At 41.5% G+C, this 20,743-nt stretch overlaps 1 protein-coding gene across 20 annotated transcripts in view; it reads left to right on the plus strand.

Moving 5' to 3' along the window:
- LOC147338011 (protocadherin alpha-C2-like) overlaps positions 1–20,743 on the plus strand; it is a 196,890-nt gene that overhangs the window by 139,241 nt on the left and 36,906 nt on the right. Inside the window, exon 1 of one of the 20 annotated variants that reach the window (XM_086313971.1) lies at positions 213–2,588. The exons of 14 other annotated variants lie outside the window; for them this stretch is intronic. In XM_086313971.1, coding sequence (XP_086170097.1) covers positions 213–2,588 — 2,376 coding nt within the window. Of the gene's footprint in view, positions 1–212; positions 2,589–2,782; positions 5,889–5,920; positions 9,284–9,374; positions 12,749–14,112; positions 17,584–17,613; positions 20,732–20,743 lie in introns of those variants that run through there. 5 more of the 20 variants (XM_086313990.1, XM_086313925.1, XM_086313907.1 and 2 more) reach the window with 5 other exon arrangements.

The raw sequence follows: 20,743 nt of genomic DNA on the forward strand, positions 1-20,743 counted from the left end.
CCACAAACTCACTGATGTAAATTATGAGTTAAAGCTCCACCTTCACTGTTGGTGAAATAAGAGACAGCCTCTGCGTTTCTGTCCGGGTTAGTAAATCGCCTCGTCATGAACGATGGTATCTACATGTAGAGAGCTTGGTAGTCTTTCGGATATTTGTCTGCATTAGTGAATGAAGTGCGTTTATTTCTCTGGAATAATATCTACAAAACAGAATGAGTCTCCGACACCACAGAGAGGGGGAATGGATGTTGTTCGCCATTACTCTTTGTTTATCCGGCTACTGTGTTGCTCAGATTTCCTACTCCGTTTCTGAGGAGGTGGACAAAGGCACGGTAGTGGGGAATATCGCGAAGGATTTGAACATTAATACACAACAACTGGAGGAACGAGGATTTCGGATTGTATCGGGATACAGTAAGGCATATTTTGAGGCTAATTTACGGACAGGAGCTTTGTTCGTTGGCGAAAGAATAGACCGAGAAGAGCTTTGTCCTAATTTACCAAAGTGTTCTTTAAATATAGAGGGACTGTTAAACCATCCCATGAATATTTATCGCATTGAAGTCAGCATTGTGGACGTCAACGATAACGCTCCGACATTCCTTGAACAAATCCATGTGTTTAATATCTCCGAATCGTCTTCAACGGGAGAGAGGTATCCGCTCCCGGCAGCTCAGGATGCAGACACTGGCAGCAATTCAGTGAAATCCTACAAATTAAGTCCAAACGAGCATTTCTCCACAGATGTCAGTAGCGGAGGAGACCATTTGTCTGCTGAGTTAGTGCTGCAAAAAGCTTTAGATCGAGAGAAACAATCCGTTATTAAACTAACATTGACAGCCGTTGATGGGGGAAAGCCTGTGAGATCTGGCACCATGCAGATTTTTGTGAATGTCATAGACGTTAACGATAACACGCCTTCATTTAGTAAGCCGCTTCATAAAGTAATCGTCAGTGAAAGTGTGCCTATAGGTACAACAATACTCAAATTAAATGCAACAGACTTGGACGAGGGTTCAAACTCAGACGTCAGGTATTCTTTACTGAAAAGAGGAAATGTAGATTCCCCTGAAAAGTTCATTGTTATTCCTGAGAGCGGTGAAATCATTGTGAAGGGTAATCTGGATTACGAGGAAAACACTGCATATGAATTACGAGTGCGCGCTAGCGACCAAGGCGCTTCCCCTCGTAGCGGTTATTCTAAAGTGCTGTTAGAGATTGTTGATGTCAATGACAATGCACCACAGATTTCAGTAACTTCACTTATGAGCCCAGTAAAGGAAAATGCTGAAATTGGAACAGTAGTTGCACTTGTGACTGTAACGGATAAAGACGGGGGGCAAAATGGCCTCACCACTTGTAAATTGAAAGATTCCATCCCATTTAAATTGAAGTCAAATTACAAAAACTATTACTCAATAGTAGTTAACGGTCAGCTTGACAGGGAGACTTTATCACAATACAGTGTAACTATAATCGCTACCGATGAAGGCAGTCCGCCTCTTTCAAGCAGTGCTGTAATCACTGTGCACATTTCTGATGTTAATGATAATGCACCGAGTTTTCCAGATGGCTATATTAATATTTACGTGAAAGAGAACAGTAAAGTGGGAGACATAATCACAAAAGTGACAGCATGTGACGCTGACACAAATGAAAATGCTAAATTAACGTATTCGTTAATAGAGAACTATCCGAAAGAATTTTCGATTTCAACTGTTTTAAACATAAACTCAGAGACTGGAGACATAATCAGCCTGCAGTCTTTTAATTACGAGGAGCTGAAAATGTTCCACTTTAAAGTTCAGGCCACGGACTCTGGTGTTCCTCCACTCAGCAGCAACGTCACTGTCAACGTTTTAATCCTGGATGAAAATGACAACAGTCCCACGATTCTCGCGCCATATTCTGAGCACGGCTCCGTTAACAGTGAGAACATCCCCTATTCTGCTGAAGCGGGATACTTTGTAGCAAAGATCAGGGCTGTAGACGCAGACTCTGGATACAATGCGCTGCTTTCTTATCACCTGTCTGAGCCCAAAGGAAACAACCTGTTCAGGATCGGAACCAGCACCGGGGAGATCAGGACTAAGAGGAGAATGAGTGACAATGACCTCAAAACTCATCCCTTGGTGGTCTTGGTCTCTGATAACGGAGAACCCTCCCTGTCAGCTACTGTGTCTATTGATGTGGTGGTGGTTGAAAGCACGGCTGAAATCCAGACTCAGTTCAGACATGTGCCTGTAAAGGAGGACAGCTTCTCGGATTTGAACCTGTATCTGCTGATCGCCATTGTGTCGGTGTCCGTCATCTTTCTGCTCAGCCTCATCACTTTAATAGCAGTCAGATGCCACAGGACAGACGGCACTTTCAGCAGGTACAGCGCCCCCATGATCACCACCCACCCTGACGGGAGCTGGTCTTACTCTAAAGCTACTCAGCAGTATGACGTGTGTTTCAGCTCAGACACACTCAAGAGTGACGTAGTGGTTTTCCCCGCCCCGTTTCCACCTGTAGATGGAGAACTGATCAGTATTAACGGAGGAGACACTTTTACCAGGACTCAGACATTACCTAACAAAGAGAAGGTATGTGCTTTTGAGTTTTTATTCGAGTGCTTTCTGTTTACAATTTAGATTTTATATTCACCGCATCATCAGACTCTCAAATTAAAGCAACGAAAAAGTAGGAATCCCCCGGTTGTCATAGCCGTTAATATCACCGCCTATTGTAATATCAGCACTCACGATTAACCTTCTTATCTACCACACTTCGAGAACAAAGCGATCGTGCCCATTTTGTTCCCCTGTTTTTTTAGATTCCTGTCTGCTTAACAAATCATTGTTCATGCTGGCGGCTACAGCGCTATCCGTGGTTCTGAAACAAAGATGCAACGTTACGGTTGAACTCTCAGTGCCAGTATACTCAGAACCTTTTTTTTTTTTTTATTAAAATTAGTTAAAAGCACAAGGTCATATTTTGGCGAAGAGGTGTTTTCTTTTTTATTATTATTATTATTGTATCACTTCTGTTTTATTTCATTTTAATTTGCTGTGAATTCACTTTCTTTCTAAATACACTGCACTACTGAGGTAATATTCTAGCCTTTAATGCCTCTTCAGAGTTTCGGGTTCATGTCTAAAAACGGATATGCGCAAATATTTAAGTATTATATATAAAAACTGACAACTGACCAAGACAAAAACTCTAAGACTGGAAATGTAATTGTAAAATATTTGTAATGCAACAAATCATGGGGGCTTAATGTTGCTCATATTTCTCTTGAGTCGTCTAACATTTGCCACACGGTGTCGTTGGAGACCGTAGAAACAATTGTATATCTATAACTCCACCCTGTACGGGAATACTGAGGCCGTCATTGGACACCAGTTTAAAGACACACTGGGACTATACTGTGGCGAGAAGGGCTGCTGCTGCTGGATAATGGTGTTTATAGCGGATATTTACAGGATATAGAATCATCTGGATTTACAGATTTATGCGTTGACTGTTCAACTATGGGAAACCGAGATTGTGCATGGATTCATATGGTTATACTTCTTTGTCTCTGTCACTGGTCTGCTTCACAATTATCGTACTCCATTTCCGAGGAGACGAACAAAGGCACTGTGGTAGGGAATGTCGCAAAGGACTTAAACCTCAATGTACAAGAGCTGGAAACCAGGGATCTGCGTATTATTTCGAGTTACAGTAAGAAATATTTTGACGTGAATTTAAGAACCGGAAGCCTCTTTGTTAACGACAGAATTGACAGAGAGGAGCTTTGTCTGAGAACGGTGCAGTGTTCCCTAAGAGTACAGGCTGTTTTAAGCAATCCAGTGAATGTGCATCGCATCGAAGTGACCGTGTTAGATATAAATGATAATTCACCAGAATTCATTGAAAAGTCATTTTCGTTAAATATATCTGAAACAGTCTCAGCAGGAGAACGATACCTACTGCCTATAGCGGAAGATGCAGATTTAGGCAGTAACTCGGTGAAGTCCTACAGGCTGAATCAAAATGAACATTTCTCGCTTGATGTACAGAGCGGTGATGAACATGCAATTTCTGCTGAATTAGTGCTGCAGAAAGCTTTAGATCGAGAAAAACAGTCGGTAGTTAATCTCATTCTGACCGCTGTAGATGGAGGAAAACCTGCCAAATCAGGAACACTTCAAATAACAGTAAACATAATAGATTCCAATGATAATGCGCCGGTGTTTAGCAAATCTCTATATAAAGTGAGAGTGACAGAAAATTCTACACCCGGAACACTTGTGGTTAAGTTAAATGCCACAGATTTAGATGAAGGCATGAACAGTAAACTACTGTATTCTTTCATCAAAAGGGGCAGCAGTGATCCATCAGATATGTTTGATCTCAATTCAGAAACAGGAGAAATCACAGTGAAAGGTGGATTAGATTATGAAGGGACGCATGCTTATGAAGTCAGAGTACAAGTAAAAGATCACGGCATCTCTCCTCGCAGTGCGCATGCTAAAGTGCTTATAGAAATATTTGATATGAATGATAATCCCCCACTGATATCAGTGACGTCACTAATGACACCGGTAAAAGAAGACGCTGAACTGGGGACTATTGTTGCTTTGATTACAGTGAGTGATAAAGATGGAGGGGAAAATGGTGTAACCAGCTGTAAGGTAGTTGGATCTGTTCCGTTTAAACTCAAATCCAACTACAAAAATGATTATTCTTTAGTTGTAGATGGACCGCTGGACAGAGAAACCACTTCTGTTTATAATGTCACCGTTACAGCCACAGATGAAGGAAATCCACCTCTGTCCAGTAAAATGGTAATTACTGTTCATGTTTCTGATGTTAATGATAATGCACCTCGATTTACGCAACCTGTTATGGATGTGTATGTGAAGGAAAACAGTCCAACGGGCTCAGTAATTTATACAGTAAATGCCTTTGATGCTGATCTAGATGTTAACGCAAAAGTGACTTACACGCTGTTAGATAGTTCTCTTAAAAACATTCCAGTTTCATCTGTTTTAAATATAAATTCGGAGACTGGGGATATAATCAGTCTGCAGTCTTTTAACTATGAGGAGTTAAAAACGTTCCAGGTTAAAGTTCAGGCCACAGACTCTGGTGTTCCTCCGCTCAGCAGCAACGTCACTGTCAACGTTTTAATCCTGGATGAAAATGACAACAGACCCACGATTCTCGCGCCATATTCTGAGCATGGCTCCGTTAACAGTGAGAACATCCCCTATTCTGCTGAAGCGGGATACTTTGTAGCAAAGATCAGGGCTGTAGACGCAGACTCTGGATACAATGCGCTGCTTTCTTATCACCTGTCTGAGCCCAAAGGAAACAACTTGTTCAGGATCGGAACCAGCACCGGGGAGATCAGGACTAAGAGGAGATTGAGTGACAATGACCTCAAAACTCACCCCTTGGTGATCTTGGTCTCTGATAACGGAGAACCCTCCCTGTCAGCTACTGTGTCGATTGATGTGGTGGTGGTTGAAAGCACGGCTGAAATCCAGACTCAGTTCAGACATGTGCCTGTAAAGGAGGACAGCTTCTCGGATTTGAACCTGTATCTGCTGATCGCCATTGTGTCGGTGTCCGTCATCTTTCTGCTCAGCCTCATCACTTTAATAGCAGTCAGATGTCACAGGACAGACGGCACTTTCAGCAGGTACAGCGCCCCCATGATCACCACCCACCCTGACGGGAGCTGGTCTTACTCTAAAGCTACTCAGCAGTATGACGTGTGTTTCAGCTCAGACACACTCAAGAGTGACGTAGTGGTTTTCCCCGCCCCGTTTCCACCTGTAGATGGAGAACTGATCAGTATTAACGGAGGAGACACTTTTACCAGGACTCAGACTTTACCTAACAAAGAAAAGGTAGGCAACAAAACACCAACCTTAATCCATCTTCACAAGACTGTTTGACGTTGATACATTATTTTGAACATAAGAACAATTAAGCTTTGATTTAGCTTTCAGTACTTTCAACACTTAGCCAAAAAATCATTTAAGTGAATTTCTGGGCGCAAAAATTCAATGGTTAATGATATTTTGAGATTTAGTTATTAATTCATTTATTAGTCTTCACAGTTCATAAGAAAAAATAGCTGATCTTTTGTGGCCCTTGATGCCGTGCTATCACCTCCTTTCTTGGAATAATTGTCAGTCATTTTTATGTAATCAACACGGTTCGCCATGTTGACCAAAACCACAAACTCAAATATGTGACAGCTGCTGTCGTTTTCTAGTGATGTGAAAGACGTGAAATTTTATGTGGTGAAAACTCACTGTCCGTGGTGCTAGACGTTGTGCACCAAGCTTTATACGAGGTGATTGTGTAGGATCATTCAATAACACGCTTTTAGTTATTATATATGTATATATATATATATGTGTGTGTGTGTGTGTGTGTGTAGAGAGAGAGAGAGAGAGAGAGAGAGAGCTTCAAGACTGCCTAGATTTAAAATCAGAATTATAATCTTTGTTAGTGTAAATAATGAATTACTTTAACTGCGTACATGCTTGTTAACTCACTGAAATAATCGAGCTTTTCCACTAACGAGATTTTCCCCTTACATTCTAAATACAACAAGTTTTTATTTCCAAACAAAAACGAAACATTCACTATTGCTTAAGATATTCGGCTATGTAGAATGCTGTTAGTAGTCTTTGTCCACATGATGTCGCAGGAGACCATAGACCTGAATGTATTCATGTAGTTAAAACTCCTCCCTGCACGGGAAAAAATGAAATACTCATCGGCCATTGCACACACGCGGAAGGTGCTGTGTCCATGAGAGTAGGAGCTCCTTATATAACTTATCGCTTCGGGTGTACATTTCTCAAATGAGGATTAATGTTCACTTGTGTTCACTTCTTTTTGTGGATCAACAATGTATATTCGACCAAAGGAGGAACACGTCTGGATTCGCATTGTTGTGTTTCTTTGTCTTTGGCACTGGGCTGCTTCGCAGTTAGCCTACTCGATTTCCGAGGAGGTGAACAAAGGCACAGTGGTGGGGAATCTCGCAAAGGATTTAAACATCAATGTACAGGAACTAGAAAACAGGGATCTACGCTTGGTTTCCAGTTACAGTAAGACATATCTTAACGTTAACTTACGGAGTGGGAATCTCTTAGTTGAGGAGCGGATAGACCGAGAGGAGCTTTGTCCACTGACTATAAAATGCTCCTTAAAATTACAAGCTTTTCTAAGCAATCCAATGACTGCACATCGCATAGAGGTTATTATATTAGATGTAAACGACAATTCACCTGCATTTCTCGAAAGCAGGTATTACTTAAATATTTCTGAATCATCGTTGACGGGAGAGCGATATCTTCTCCCTGTGGCCGTGGACGCAGACATAGGAAGCAACTCAGTAAAGACCTACAAGCTCAGTCAAAATGAGCATTTCTCACTTGATGTGCAGAGCGGCGGAGAGCACGGTGTGTCTGCTGAGCTGGTGCTGCAAAAAGCTTTGGACCGAGAAAAACAGTCAGTAATCAATCTAATACTGACCGCTGTAGATGGAGGAAAACCTCCAAGAACGGGATCATTACAAATACATGTGAATGTAATCGATGTAAATGATAATATTCCCGCGTTTAGCAAACTGCTTTATAAAGTGCGTGTCAAAGAAAATGTCACTCCCGGAACACTTGTTATCAAGTTAAATGCCACAGATTTAGATGAAGGCATGAACAGTAAAATCTTATATTCCTTCATCAAACGAGGGAATATTGATCCATCAAATATTTTTGATCTCAATTCAGAAACAGGAGAAATCACAGTGAAGGGTGGATTGGATTATGAGGAGACGCCTGCTTATGAAGTCAGAGTACAAGCAACGGACCAGGGTCCCGTTCCTCGTAGTGCACATGCTAAATTACTGATAGAGATAATTGATATGAATGATAATCCCCCACAAATATCAGTGACGTCACTGATAACGCCAGTAAAAGAAGACGCTGAACTGGGGACTATTGTTGCTTTTATTACAGTAAGTGATAAAGATGGAGGGAAGAATGGTGTAACCAGCTGTAAGGTAGTTGGATCTGTTCCGTTTAATCTCAAATCCAACTACAAAAATGATTATTCTTTAGTTGTAGATGGACCGCTGGACAGAGAAACCACTTCTGTTTATAATGTCACCATTACAGCCACGGATGAAGGAGCTCCACCTCTGTCCAGTAACAAAGTCATTACTGTTCATGTTTCTGATGTTAATGATAATCCACCCCGATTTACGGAGCCTTTTATTAGTGTTTATGTCAAAGAAAACAGTCCAACAGGCTCAGTAATTTATACAGTAAATGCCTTCGATGCTGATCTAGATGTTAATGCAAAGGTGACTTACACACTGTTAGATAGTTCTCTTAAAAACATTCCAGTTTCATCTGTTTTAAATATAAATTCAGAAACTGGAGATATAATCACCCTGCAGTCTTTTAACTATGAGGAGTTAAAAACGTTCCAGGTTAAAGTTCAGGCCACAGACTCTGGTGTTCCTCCGCTCAGCAGCAACGTGACTGTCAACGTTTTAATCCTGGATGAAAATGACAACAGTCCCATGATTCTCGCGCCATATTCTGAGCATGGCTCCGTTAACAGTGAGAGCATCCCCTATTCTGCTGAAGCGGGATACTTTGTGGCAAAGATCAGGGCTGTAGACGCTGACTCTGGATACAATGCGCTGCTTTCTTATCACCTGTCTGAGCCCAAAGGAAACAACCTGTTCAGGATCGGAACCAGCACCGGGGAGATCAGGACTAAGAGGAGAATGAGTGACAATGACCTCAAAACTCACCCCTTGGTGGTCTTGGTCTCTGATAACGGAGAACCCTCCCTGTCAGCTACTGTGTCTGTTGATGTGGTGGTGGTTGAAAGCACGGCTGAAATCCAGATTACGTTCAGACATGTGCCTGTAAAGGAGGACAGCTTCTCGGATTTGAACCTGTACCTGCTGATCGCCATTGTGTCGGTGTCCGTCATCTTTCTGCTCAGCCTCATCACTTTAATAGCAGTCAGATGTCACAGGACAGACGGCACTTTCAGCAGGTACAGCGCCCCCATGATCACCACCCACCCTGACGGGAGCTGGTCTTACTCTAAAGCTACTCAGCAGTATGACGTGTGTTTCAGCTCAGACACGCTCAAGAGTGACGTAGTGGTCTTCCCCGCCCCGTTTCCGCCTGTAGATGGAGAACTGATCAGTATTAACGGAGGAGACACTTTTACAAGAACTCAGACTTTACCTAACAAAGAGAAGGTAGGTAATTTGAACTTAAGTCTTGTAAAACCTCACAGTGCGATCATAAAATTATTATGTCATTTCCTGTTAACAGTTCTTACATATATACAAATTATACAGCTTCAAGTGAACAATCCTAAGAACCAAAACACTAAGACTGACTTCTTCTTTTTGAGTTTGCTTGACAGAACTTTGGAGCATTTTGCTTAAAATGAGTGACATAATCTGTCGAATAGTGTTTAACCCTTTCATTCTTTTACGAGCGATTTTTAAACTTAAATTAGTGCGTCCAAAATCTAGGAGGCGTCAAGACTACCTTTAGTCACTTAAGTAAATAATTCATGTCCCACAGAGGGTGATTGGTGTTGGTACTTGTCACTGCACTAATAGGCTTTTTTAATCTCGTTGACATATTTATACTTTACTGTTTATATAACTTACAGTGGCTGCCATGGTGACTCAAAGTGCAACACAGGGTGTAGTACCAGGTATCTTATTTTTATTCAAGACGAGTATAGAATATCATGAAAAGTCGCTGTCCGTGGTGCTAGAATGTATGGCGCCATATTTTGAATACGTGCATTTTGTGACATCATTAAGTGAGCAAAGGTTTTGTTTTTCTTCTTCTTCTATTTCTTCTTCTTCTTGATTTTAATACATGTGTACGACTGAAAATTAAGCAATAATGGACTTTGAATAAAAGACAATATGTGTGTTGAATTGTTATAACGTCAAACGAGCTCGTTAGCTCACTGAAATACCGATCTTATCTTTTTTTATTGACCGGGTTTCACACAACACAATCAAATTTTTAAATATTTTCATGTCCACACTGACACTAAATGTTCACGGTTTCTATGTAGAATGCTGATAGCAGTCTTTCGCCACTTGATGTCGCAGGAGACCATAGACCTAAATGTATTTGTGTAGTTAAAACTCCTCCCTGCACGGGAAAAAATGAAATCCTCATCGGCCATTGCACACCCGCGGAAGGTGCTGTGACGATGAGAGCAGGAGCTCCTTATATCATTTATCGCTTCGGGTGTACATTTCTCGAATGAGGATTAATGTTCACTTGTGTTCACTTCTTTTTGTGGATCAACAATGTATATTCTACCAAAGGAGGAACACGTCTGGATTCGCATTGTTGTGTTTCTTTGTCTTTGGCACTGGGCTGCTTCGCAGTTAGCCTACTCGATTTCCGAGGAGGTGAACAAAGGCACAGTGGTGGGGAATCTCGCAAAGGATTTAAACATCAATGTACAGGAACTAGAAAACAGGGATCTACGTGTGGTTTCCAGTTACAGTAAGACATATCTTAACGTTAACTTACGGAGTGGGAATCTCTTAGTTGAGGAGCGGATAGACCGAGAGGAGCTTTGTCCACTGACTATAAAATGCTCCTTAAAATTACAAGCTGTTCTAAGCAATCCAATGACTGCACATCGCATAGAGGTTAATATATTAGATGTAAACGACAATTCACCTGCATTTCTCGAAAACAGGTATTACTTAAATATTTCTGAATCATCGTTGACGGGAGAGCGATATCTTCTCCCTGTGGCCGTAGACGGAGACATAGGAAGCAACTCAGTGAAGACCTACAAGCTCAGTCAAAATGAGCATTTCTCACTTGATGTGCAGAGCGGCGGAGAGCACGGTGTGTCTGCTGAGCTGGTGCTGCAAAAAGCTTTGGACCGAGAAAAACAGTCAGTAATCAATCTAATACTGACCGCTGTAGATGGAGGAAAACCTCCAAGAACGGGATCGTTACAAATACATGTGAATGTAATCGATGTAAATGATAATATTCCCGCGTTTAGCAAACTGCTTTATAAAGTGCGTGTCAAAGAAAATGCCACTCCCGGAACACTTGTTATCAAGTTAAATGCCACAGATTTAGATGAAGGCATGAACAGTAAAATCTTATATTCCTTCATCAAACGAGGGAATATTGATCCATCAAATATTTTTGATCTCAATTCAGAAACAGGAGAAATCACAGTGAAGGGTGGATTGGATTATGAGGAGACGCCTGCTTATGAAGTCAGAGTACAAGCAACGGACCAGGGTCCCGTTCCTCGTAGTGCACATGCTAAATTACTGATTGAGATCGTTGATATGAATGATAATCCCCCACAAATATCAGTGACATCCCTCATGACACCGGTAAAAGAAGACGCAGAGCTGGGGACTATTGTTGCTTTGATTACAGTAAGTGATAAAGATGGAGGGAAGAATGGTGTAACCAGCTGTAAGGTAGTTGGATCTGCTCCGTTTAATCTCAAGTCCAACTACAAAAATGATTATTCTTTAGTTGTAGATGGACCGCTGGACAGAGAAACCACTTCTGTTTATAATGTCACCATTACAGCCACAGACGAAGGAGCTCCACCTCTGTCCAGTAACAAAGTCATTACTGTTCATGTTTCTGATGTTAATGATAACGCACCCAAATTTATGGAGACTGTTATTAATGTGTATGTCAAAGAAAACAGTCCAACGGGCTCAATAATTTATACAGTAAATGCCTTTGATGCTGATCTAGATGTTAATGCAAAGGTGACTTACACGCTGTTAGATAGCTCTCTTAAAAGCATTCCAGTTTCATCTGTTTTAAATATAAATTCAGAAACTGGAGATATAATCACCCTGCAGTCTTTTAACTATGAGGAGTTAAAAACTTTCCACTTTAAAGTTCAGGCCACAGACTCTGGTGTTCCTCCACTCAGCAGCAATGTGACTGTAAACGTTTTAATCCTGGATGAAAATGACAACAGTCCCACGATTCTCACGCCATATTCTGAGCATGGCTCCGTTAACAGTGAGAGCATCCCCTATTCTGCTGAAGCGGGATACTTTGTGGCAAAGATCAGGGCTGTAGACGCAGACTCTGGATACAATGCGCTGCTTTCTTATCACCTGTCTGAGCCCAAAGGAAACAACTTGTTCAGGATCGGAACCAGCACCGGGGAGATCAGGACTAGGAGGAGAATGAGTGACAATGACCTCAAAACTCACCCCTTGGTGGTCTTGGTCTCTGATAACGGAGAACCCTCCCTGTCAGCTACTGTGTCGATTGATGTGGTGGTGGTTGAAAGCACGGCTGAAATCCAGACTACGTTCAGACATGTGCCTGTAAAGGAGGACAGCTTCTCGGATTTGAACCTGTATCTGCTGATCGCCATTGTGTCGGTGTCCGTCATCTTTCTGCTCAGCCTCATCACTTTAATAGCAGTCAGATGCCACAGGACAGACGGCACTTTCAGCAGGTACAGCGCCCCCATGATCACCACCCACCCTGACGGGAGCTGGTCTTACTCTAAAGCTACTCAGCAGTATGACGTGTGTTTCAGCTCAGACACACTCAAGAGTGACGTAGTGGTCTTCCCCGCCCCGTTTCCACCTGTAGATGGAGAACTGATCAGTATTAACGGAGGAGACACTTTTACCAGGACTCAGACTTTACCTAACAAAGAGAAGGTAGGACATTTGTACTTGTTTTGTAAAACGTCATAGTGCGATCATAAAATTATAGCTTCTGCAATTTCTTGTGTAGTTGGTGTAGACATACATACACATTCTGCAGCTTTAGTTGAGCATCAGTTAGGCAGTAGTACACCAAGTCTTATTCCCAGTCCTTCAGACTTCCAAACAGTTTGAATAACCTTTGTGGCATTATGCTGAAGATGAGTAGGTCACCTTAAGCTGTAGCATCGCTTTTAAGCTTTTTCAGCATTAAAGACAGCGTGTTATTTTATCTTCATCAATTTTTATTTTCGTTTTGAACTTCAATAACAAAACAGAAAACAAACAAATAAACAAAAAATAAAAAATTATCATATTCTTTCTTCACACACTCTCTCATTACTCCTCTGCCCCTCAAGTTACAGAAAGTCAGTTAGTGAAGGGGGACCAAATACAATTATATTGGTACAATTTATCTAATAAATCATAAGTCACTTTTTCGTAAGATGCCAACTTAACCATCGTCATTAGCCACTCCTCATAGTGAGGGGGTTTCTTTTTGTGCCCATGTCTTAACAAGACTCATTTTGCCGTAGTAACAGCCAAGATAATCCTTTTTTTTTTTGTATTGCAGGAAAAGTCTCAATCGGAAAGTTCTGTAGTTATACCAAGTATGGACAATTTCGGTGAGATACCAAATCTTTTCAAAACACTGAAAATGACCTCCATTGTGTTTTCCCACCAGTCCTGAAGTGTCAAACAGCTCCAAAGGATATGTAAAATCGAAGCATTTTGACCGTCACATCTCCAGCAATCGTCTGTGGGGGGCCAAGTTCCATTTATACAATTGTTGCAGTGTTCAATGCCACTTATGCATTATCTTAAGTTGGATAAATCTACTGCCTATTTCTTTAAACATAGTATTAACGTTATGGAGACATGAGTCCCATTCAACTGAAGATATATCCAATGCCAAGTCCTGGGCCCAATAGCCCTTAACTTTAAGAAGAGGTTCAGCTAACCGACCCTGCAATAAATGATAAAACTTAGAAGTGATACCTTTACCCAAGGATGATCTCGAGAGCAGTACTTCCACAGGACTGCCCACAGGACAACACAAGGGGGTTCCCAGCCACTTCGATAGTGAGCTGTGTATTTGAACATATCTCCACAACTGATTAAGCTGCAAATTATCTCCACAACTTGATCAAAGGTTAAAAAACATTTGGTCCCACAGTCAACCAAAATCTGATAGATGCCTGCCTTACGCCACTGTAGCCAGTCAACCGGTGTCCCTCCAATTAAAATTATTTTATTCCCCCATAAAGTTGCTAAAGGAGATTTAATAAAATCCCAACAACCCGGCTTTTGTAATTTACACCACAATATCTTTGCATTTGCAATTATAGGATGGGTAAGTTTGTGGCTGGTGTCAAACAGTTCCTTTCAAAGAGAAATGCCGCCATTAACTTCCGTCTCTATTTGGGACCAAATGGGTTTGACTGCTGCAGTAGGTAACAAGCTCTAAGTTGTTTCACATTCATCACCCAATAATACCATTTGAAGTTAGGCAGTGAAAATCCTCCTCTCTTTGCACATGCTTGCATTTTCTTAATTATTTTGTTCTTTTTTTAATGTGACATGGTGCGTGTAAATTTACCAGGCTTTAAATGCCTATATGTTTTCTATCACTTCTGTATTTACATAAACGGTTCATTTATTACTGAGTGATAGAGGTTCGTGGCACTATGCTAATATACTACTTTTGACTGCTGAACAACGTTTCAGTGACATTTTGTGATCTACGCTGATTGCCATGGTGACTGAGCCTTAAACGTTGACTTTTTGTAGCAGTTGTCATTTTGTTGTAATGTTGAGTGACTGTGCTTGAATGTGGTGAAAACTCGCTGTCCGTGGTATTAGACGGTACGTTGCCCTGTTTAGGACGTATGGATGTTGTGTTTTCATACACTAAAAAACAAAACATTTTCCTTTCATTCTTTTAAAAAAATCATATTACTAAGGAATAACTATTTCTGGAATTCGAATCAAAGTAATCATTTACATTGAATTTTCATAATGTTACAGATGTTCCTTTAGTCACGGAAATAGCGAGATTTTTTTATCAACCAGATTTCTCGCTTACAATCAAAATATTAATATTTGTTTTATTTCTATACTGAACTTCAATATTCACAATTTTTAACAGGAATTTAGTACTCTTTATTGTGTTTTGTTATCAGTCTATCACCACATGATGTCGCAGGAGACCATAGACCTAAATGTATTTGTGTAGTTAAAACTCCTCCCTGCACGGGAAGAAAATGAAATACTCATCGGCCATTGCACACCCGCGGAAGGTGCTGTGACGATGAGAGCAGGACCTCCTTATATCATTTATCGCTTCGGGTGTACATTTCTCAAATGAGGATTAATGTTCACTTGTGTTCACTTCTTTTTGTGGATCAACAATGTATATTCTACCAAAGGAGGAACACGTCTGGATTCGCATTGTTGTGTTTCTTTGTCTTTGGCACTGGGCTGCTTCGCAGTTAGCCTACTCGATTTCCGAGGAGGTGAACAAAGGCACAGTGGTGGGGAATCTCGCAAAGGATTTAAACATCAATGTACAGGAACTAGAAAACAGGGATCTGCGTGTGGTTTCCAGTTACAGTAAGACATATCTTAACGTTAACTTACGGAGTGGGAATCTCTTAGTTGAGGAGCGGATAGACCGAGAGGAGCTTTGTCCACTGACTATAAAATGCTCCTTAAAATTACAAGCTTTTCTAAGCAATCCAATGACTGCACATCGCGTAGAGGTTAATATATTAGATGTAAACGACAATTCACCTGCATTTCTTGAAAGCAGGTATTACTTAAATATTTCTGAATCATCGTTGACGGGAGAGCGATATTTTCTCCCTGTGGCCGTGGATGCAGACATAGGAAGCAACTCAGTGAAGACCTACAAGCTCAGTCAAAATGAGCATTTCTCACTTGATGTGCAGAGCGGCGGAGAGCACGGTGTGTCTGCTGAGCTGGTGCTGCAAAAAGCTTTGGACCGAGAAAAACAGTCAGTAATCAATCTAATACTGACCGCTGTAGATGGAGGAAAACCTCCAAGAACGGGATCGTTACAAATACATGTGAATGTAATCGATGTAAATGATAATATTCCCGCGTTTAGCAAACTGCTTTATAAAGTGCGTGTCAAAGAAAATGTCACTCCCGGAACACTTGTTATCAAGTTAAATGCCACAGATTTAGATGAAGGCATGAACAGTAAAATCTTATATTCCTTCATCAAACGAGGGAATATTGATCCATCAAATATTTTTGATCTCAATTCAGAAACAGGAGAAATCACAGTGAAGGGTGGATTGGATTATGAGGAGACGCCTGCTTATGAAGTCAGAGTACAAGCAACGGACCAGGGTCCCGTTCCTCGTAGTGCACAAGCTAAATTACTGATAGAGATAATTGATATGAATGATAATCCCCCACAAATATCAGTGACGTCACTAATGACACCGGTAAAAGAAGACGCTGAACTGGGGACTATTGTTGCTTTTATTACAGTAAGTGATAAAGATGGAGGGAAGAATGGTGTAACCAGCTGTAAGGTAGTTGGATCTGTTCCGTTTAATCTCAAGTCCAACTACAAAAATGATTATTCTTTAGTTGTAGATGGACCGCTGGACAGAGAAACCACTTCTGTTTATAATGTCACCATTACAGCCACAGATGAAGGAGCTCCACCTCTGTCCAGTAACAAAGTCATTACTGTTCATGTTTCTGATGTTAATGATAATCCACCCCGATTTACGGAGCCTGTTATTAATGTGTATGTCAAAGAAAACAGTCCAACGGGCTCAGTAATTTATACAGTAAATGCCTTCGATGCTGATCTAGATGTTAATGCAAAGGTGACTTACACGCTGTTAGATAGTTCTCTTAAAAACATTCCAGTTTCATCTATTTTAAATATAAACTCCGAGACAGGAGATATAGTCAGCCTGCAGTCTTTTAATTATGAGGAGTTAAAAACGTTCCACTTTAAAGTTCAGGCCACAGACTCTGGTGTTCTTCCGCTCAGCAGCAACGTCACTGTAAACGTTTTAATCTTGGATGAAAATGATAATAATCCAACAATTCTTGCTCCATATTCTGAGCACGATGCCGTTAATAGTGAGAACATCCCCTATTCTGCTGAAGCGGGATACTTTGTGGCAAAGATCAGGGCTGTAGACGCAGACTCTGGATACAATGCGCTGCTTTCTTATCACCTGTCTGAGCCCAAAGGAAACAACCTGTTCAGGATCGGAACCAGCACCGGGGAGATCAGGACTAAGAGGAGAATGAGTGACAATGACATCAAAACTCACCCCTTGGTGGTCTTGGTCTCTGATAACGGAGAACCCTCCCTGTCAGCTACTGTGTCTATTGATGTGGTGGTGGTTGAAAGCACGGCTGAAATCCAGACTCAGTTCAGACATGTGCCTGTAAAGGAGGACAGCTTCTCGGATTTGAACCTGTACCTGCTGATTGCCATTGTGTCGGTGTCCGTCATCTTGATGCTCAGCCTCATCACTTTAATAGCAGTCAGATGCCACAGGACAGACGGCACTTTCAGCAGGTACAGCGCCCCCATGATCACCACCCACCCTGACGGGAGCTGGTCTTACTCTAAAGCTACTCAGCAGTATGACGTGTGTTTCAGCTCAGACACGCTCAAGAGTGACGTAGTGGTTTTCCCCGCCCCGTTTCCACCTGTAGATGGAGAACTGATCAGTATTAACGAAGGAGACACTTTTACAAGAACTCAGACATTACCCAACAAAGAGAAGGTGAGTTGATTTTAGTCTTTTAGTCCATACTACAGATTTTCACACAAACAAATGGACACATTCCTTGTCTAATTTCCTTTTAAAACGTCCTATCTGTAGTATGTGTAAAATTAGTCTCTATTCTTGAACTTCTATTCTATTCTTGAAAAAATGAACTTTCAGAAATTACAATGGTAACTAAAGATTCCTAACTAAAAACTAAAAAAGTTTCCTGGATGACAATACCCTAGTTTCTTTTTTTTTTGTTAACGAAAACTGACATAAATCAACCAGAGCTCCGTCTTGGGTTTTTAAGCAGTGTAACAGTTAAACTTGCTTGATGTTAAGATTTTTCTTTTGTTTTATTCTATGTACAATAATCTCGCCCTGTTTTATTTAGTGAAATTGGAGGAATTAATGGTAATTCTTCACATTTCTTCTATATCTTAACAGAGTTATTCATTATGTGTTGTCAGCCTGTTTAAAGGGTCTCTTTGGTCAGTAAAACTGCATCTGATAATAAAACATACTGGTTGTGCTCCTCTATTTTTAAACCATAGTCATATCTAATTTGTAACGCATGGGGTCGGTATTGACCACATGTTTAAGAAAGCTGGGATTTTTCAGTCTCCTCCTTTACGTATGAAGCGTCAGCAGGGTGGCAGTGCTTTGTGCGAAGGACAGGAATGGCGATAAAAAGCAGAAAACCAGAGAGGATAAATTTTTACACGTTGGCTGGTTCTTTGGTGTTTTGTAGATGAAAATAATTTGAATTGCGTCTCCGTCTTTGAAAACAGCGATGGGAAGTATAAGGAATAATGAAATTCTGTGTTTGCCGATCGTCCTGCTTTTATCTGGCTGGTCTGTGGCTCAGATATCGTACTCTGTTTCTGAAGAGGTGGACAAAGGGACTGTGATTGGAAACCTCGCAAAGGATTTAAACGTCAATGTTCGAGACCTGCAAACGAGGAATCTAAATGTTGTGTCTGGATACAGTAAGAGATATTTCGAGGCTAATTTTAAAACAGGGGATCTTTATGTTAATGAGAGAATAGACCGCGAGGAGCTCTGTCCAAACGTGATAAAATGCACACTAAACTTGGAGGTTATACTGAGCAATCCTATGGTGCTCCGACGCATCGAAGTCACGATTGCTGATTTAAATGACAACGCGCCGGCCTTCGTAGAGAAATCATTTTCACTGAACATTTCTGAATCTTCACCCGCGGGCGAGCATTTCTTGCTTCCGCTGGCTCTTGATGCAGACACAGGCAGTAATTCGGTAAAGACTTACAGGCTGAGTGCAAATGAATACTTCTCTCTAGATATACAAGGAGGCGGAGAACACACTGCATCCGCTGAACTAGTGCAGCAGAAGGCTTTGGATCGAGAGAAACAAGCCGTCGTTAAACTAACACTGACCGCTGTAGATGGAGGCAAACCTCCTAACACCGGAAGCGTACAAATTATAGTCCATGTTCTGGATGCAAACGACAACACACCAATGTTTAGCAAAACACTTTATAAAGCACGTGTAAATGAAAATGCTCCAGCCGGATCATTAGTAATTCAACTCAATGCCACAGACTTAGACGAAGGGGACAACGGGAGAGTAATTTACACTTTTGTCAAACGTGCAAACTTCGATCCAGCTGATTTGTTTTTTATAAATGCCGAAACTGGTGAAATCACAGTTAAGGGTCATTTGGATTATGAAGCACAGTCAGCATATGATATTCATGTGCAAGCAACAGACAGAGGTCCGTCACCTCGAAGAGCAAATGGGAAGCTATTGGTTGAGATAGTTGATGTAAATGACAATGCCCCAGAAATTGTGGTGACGTCACTCATGAACCCTGTCAGAGAAGATACTGCAATAGGAAGCGTTGTCGCTTTGGTGACAGTGACTGATAAAGATGGAGGGAAAAACGGTCAGACTCGCGGTAAACTTGCTGGTTCCACACCTTTTAAGTTGATTTCAAATTACAAAAACTATTACTCTTTAGTTGTAGACAGAACTCTTGATAGAGAGCAGCGGCCTGTTTACAACGTCACAATTATAGCTAACGATGAAGGTACCCCGTCTTTATCGGCCTCCAGTGTTGTTAATGTTGATATTTCTGATGTCAATGATAATGCGCCTGGTTTCGCTGAACCTGCAATTAATATTTATGTAAAAGAAAATAGACCAGTTGGTGCTCGGCTCTATACTATCAATGCAGTCGATCCCGACATAAATGAAAACGCTAAAGTAACGTATTCGCTAGAAGGCGATTCAAACAGTATCCCAGTAAATTTATTTGTAAGCATCAATTCAGAAACAGGAGATTTAATCAGCCTGCAGTCTTTTAACTATGAGGAGTTAAAAACTTTCCACTTTAAAGTTCAGGCCACAGACTCTGGTGTTCCTCCACTCAGCAGCAACGTGACTGTCAACGTTTTTATCCTGGATGAAAATGATAATAATCCAACAATTCTTGCTCCTTACTCTGAGCATGGCTCCGTTAACAGTGAGAGCATCCCCTATTCTGCTGAAGCGGGATACTTTGTGGCAAAGATCAGGGCTGTAGACGCAGACTCTGGATACAATGCGCTGCTTTCTTATCACCTCTCTGAGCCCAAAGGAAACAACCTGTTCAGGATCGGAACCAGCACCGGGGAGATCAGGACTAAGAGGAGAATGAGTGACAATGACCTTAAAACTCACCCCTTGGTGGTCTTGGTCTCTGATAACGGAGAACCCTCCCTGTCAGCTACTGTGTCTATTGATGTGGTGGTGGTTGAAAGCACGGCTGAAATCCAGACTCAGTTCAGACATGTGCCTGTAAAGGAGGACAGCTTCTCGGATTTGAACCTGTACCTGCTGATCGCCATTGTGTCGGTGTCCGTCATCTTTCTGCTCAGCCTCATCACTTTAATAGCAGTCAGATGCCACAGGACAGACGGCACTTTCAGCAGGTACAGCGCCCCCATGATCACCACCCACCCTGACGGGAGCTGGTCTTACTCTAAAGCTACTCAGCAGTATGACGTGTGTTTCAGCTCAGACACACTCAAGAGTGACGTGGTGGTTTTCCCCGCCCCGTTTCCACCTGTAGATGGAGAACTGATCAGTATTAACGGAGGAGACACTTTTACCAGAACTCAAACTTTACCTACCAAAGAGAAGGTGAGTTCACCA

Source organism: Aulonocara sp. 'chitande type north' Nkhata Bay, linkage group LG2 (genome assembly GCF_057382095.1).
Source record: "Aulonocara sp. 'chitande type north' Nkhata Bay isolate Kocher_YH1m ecotype deep benthic linkage group LG2, A_spYH_male_GT1.1, whole genome shotgun sequence".
In the NCBI taxonomy this organism is placed as follows: Eukaryota; Metazoa; Chordata; class Actinopteri; order Cichliformes; family Cichlidae; genus Aulonocara; species Aulonocara sp. 'chitande type north' Nkhata Bay.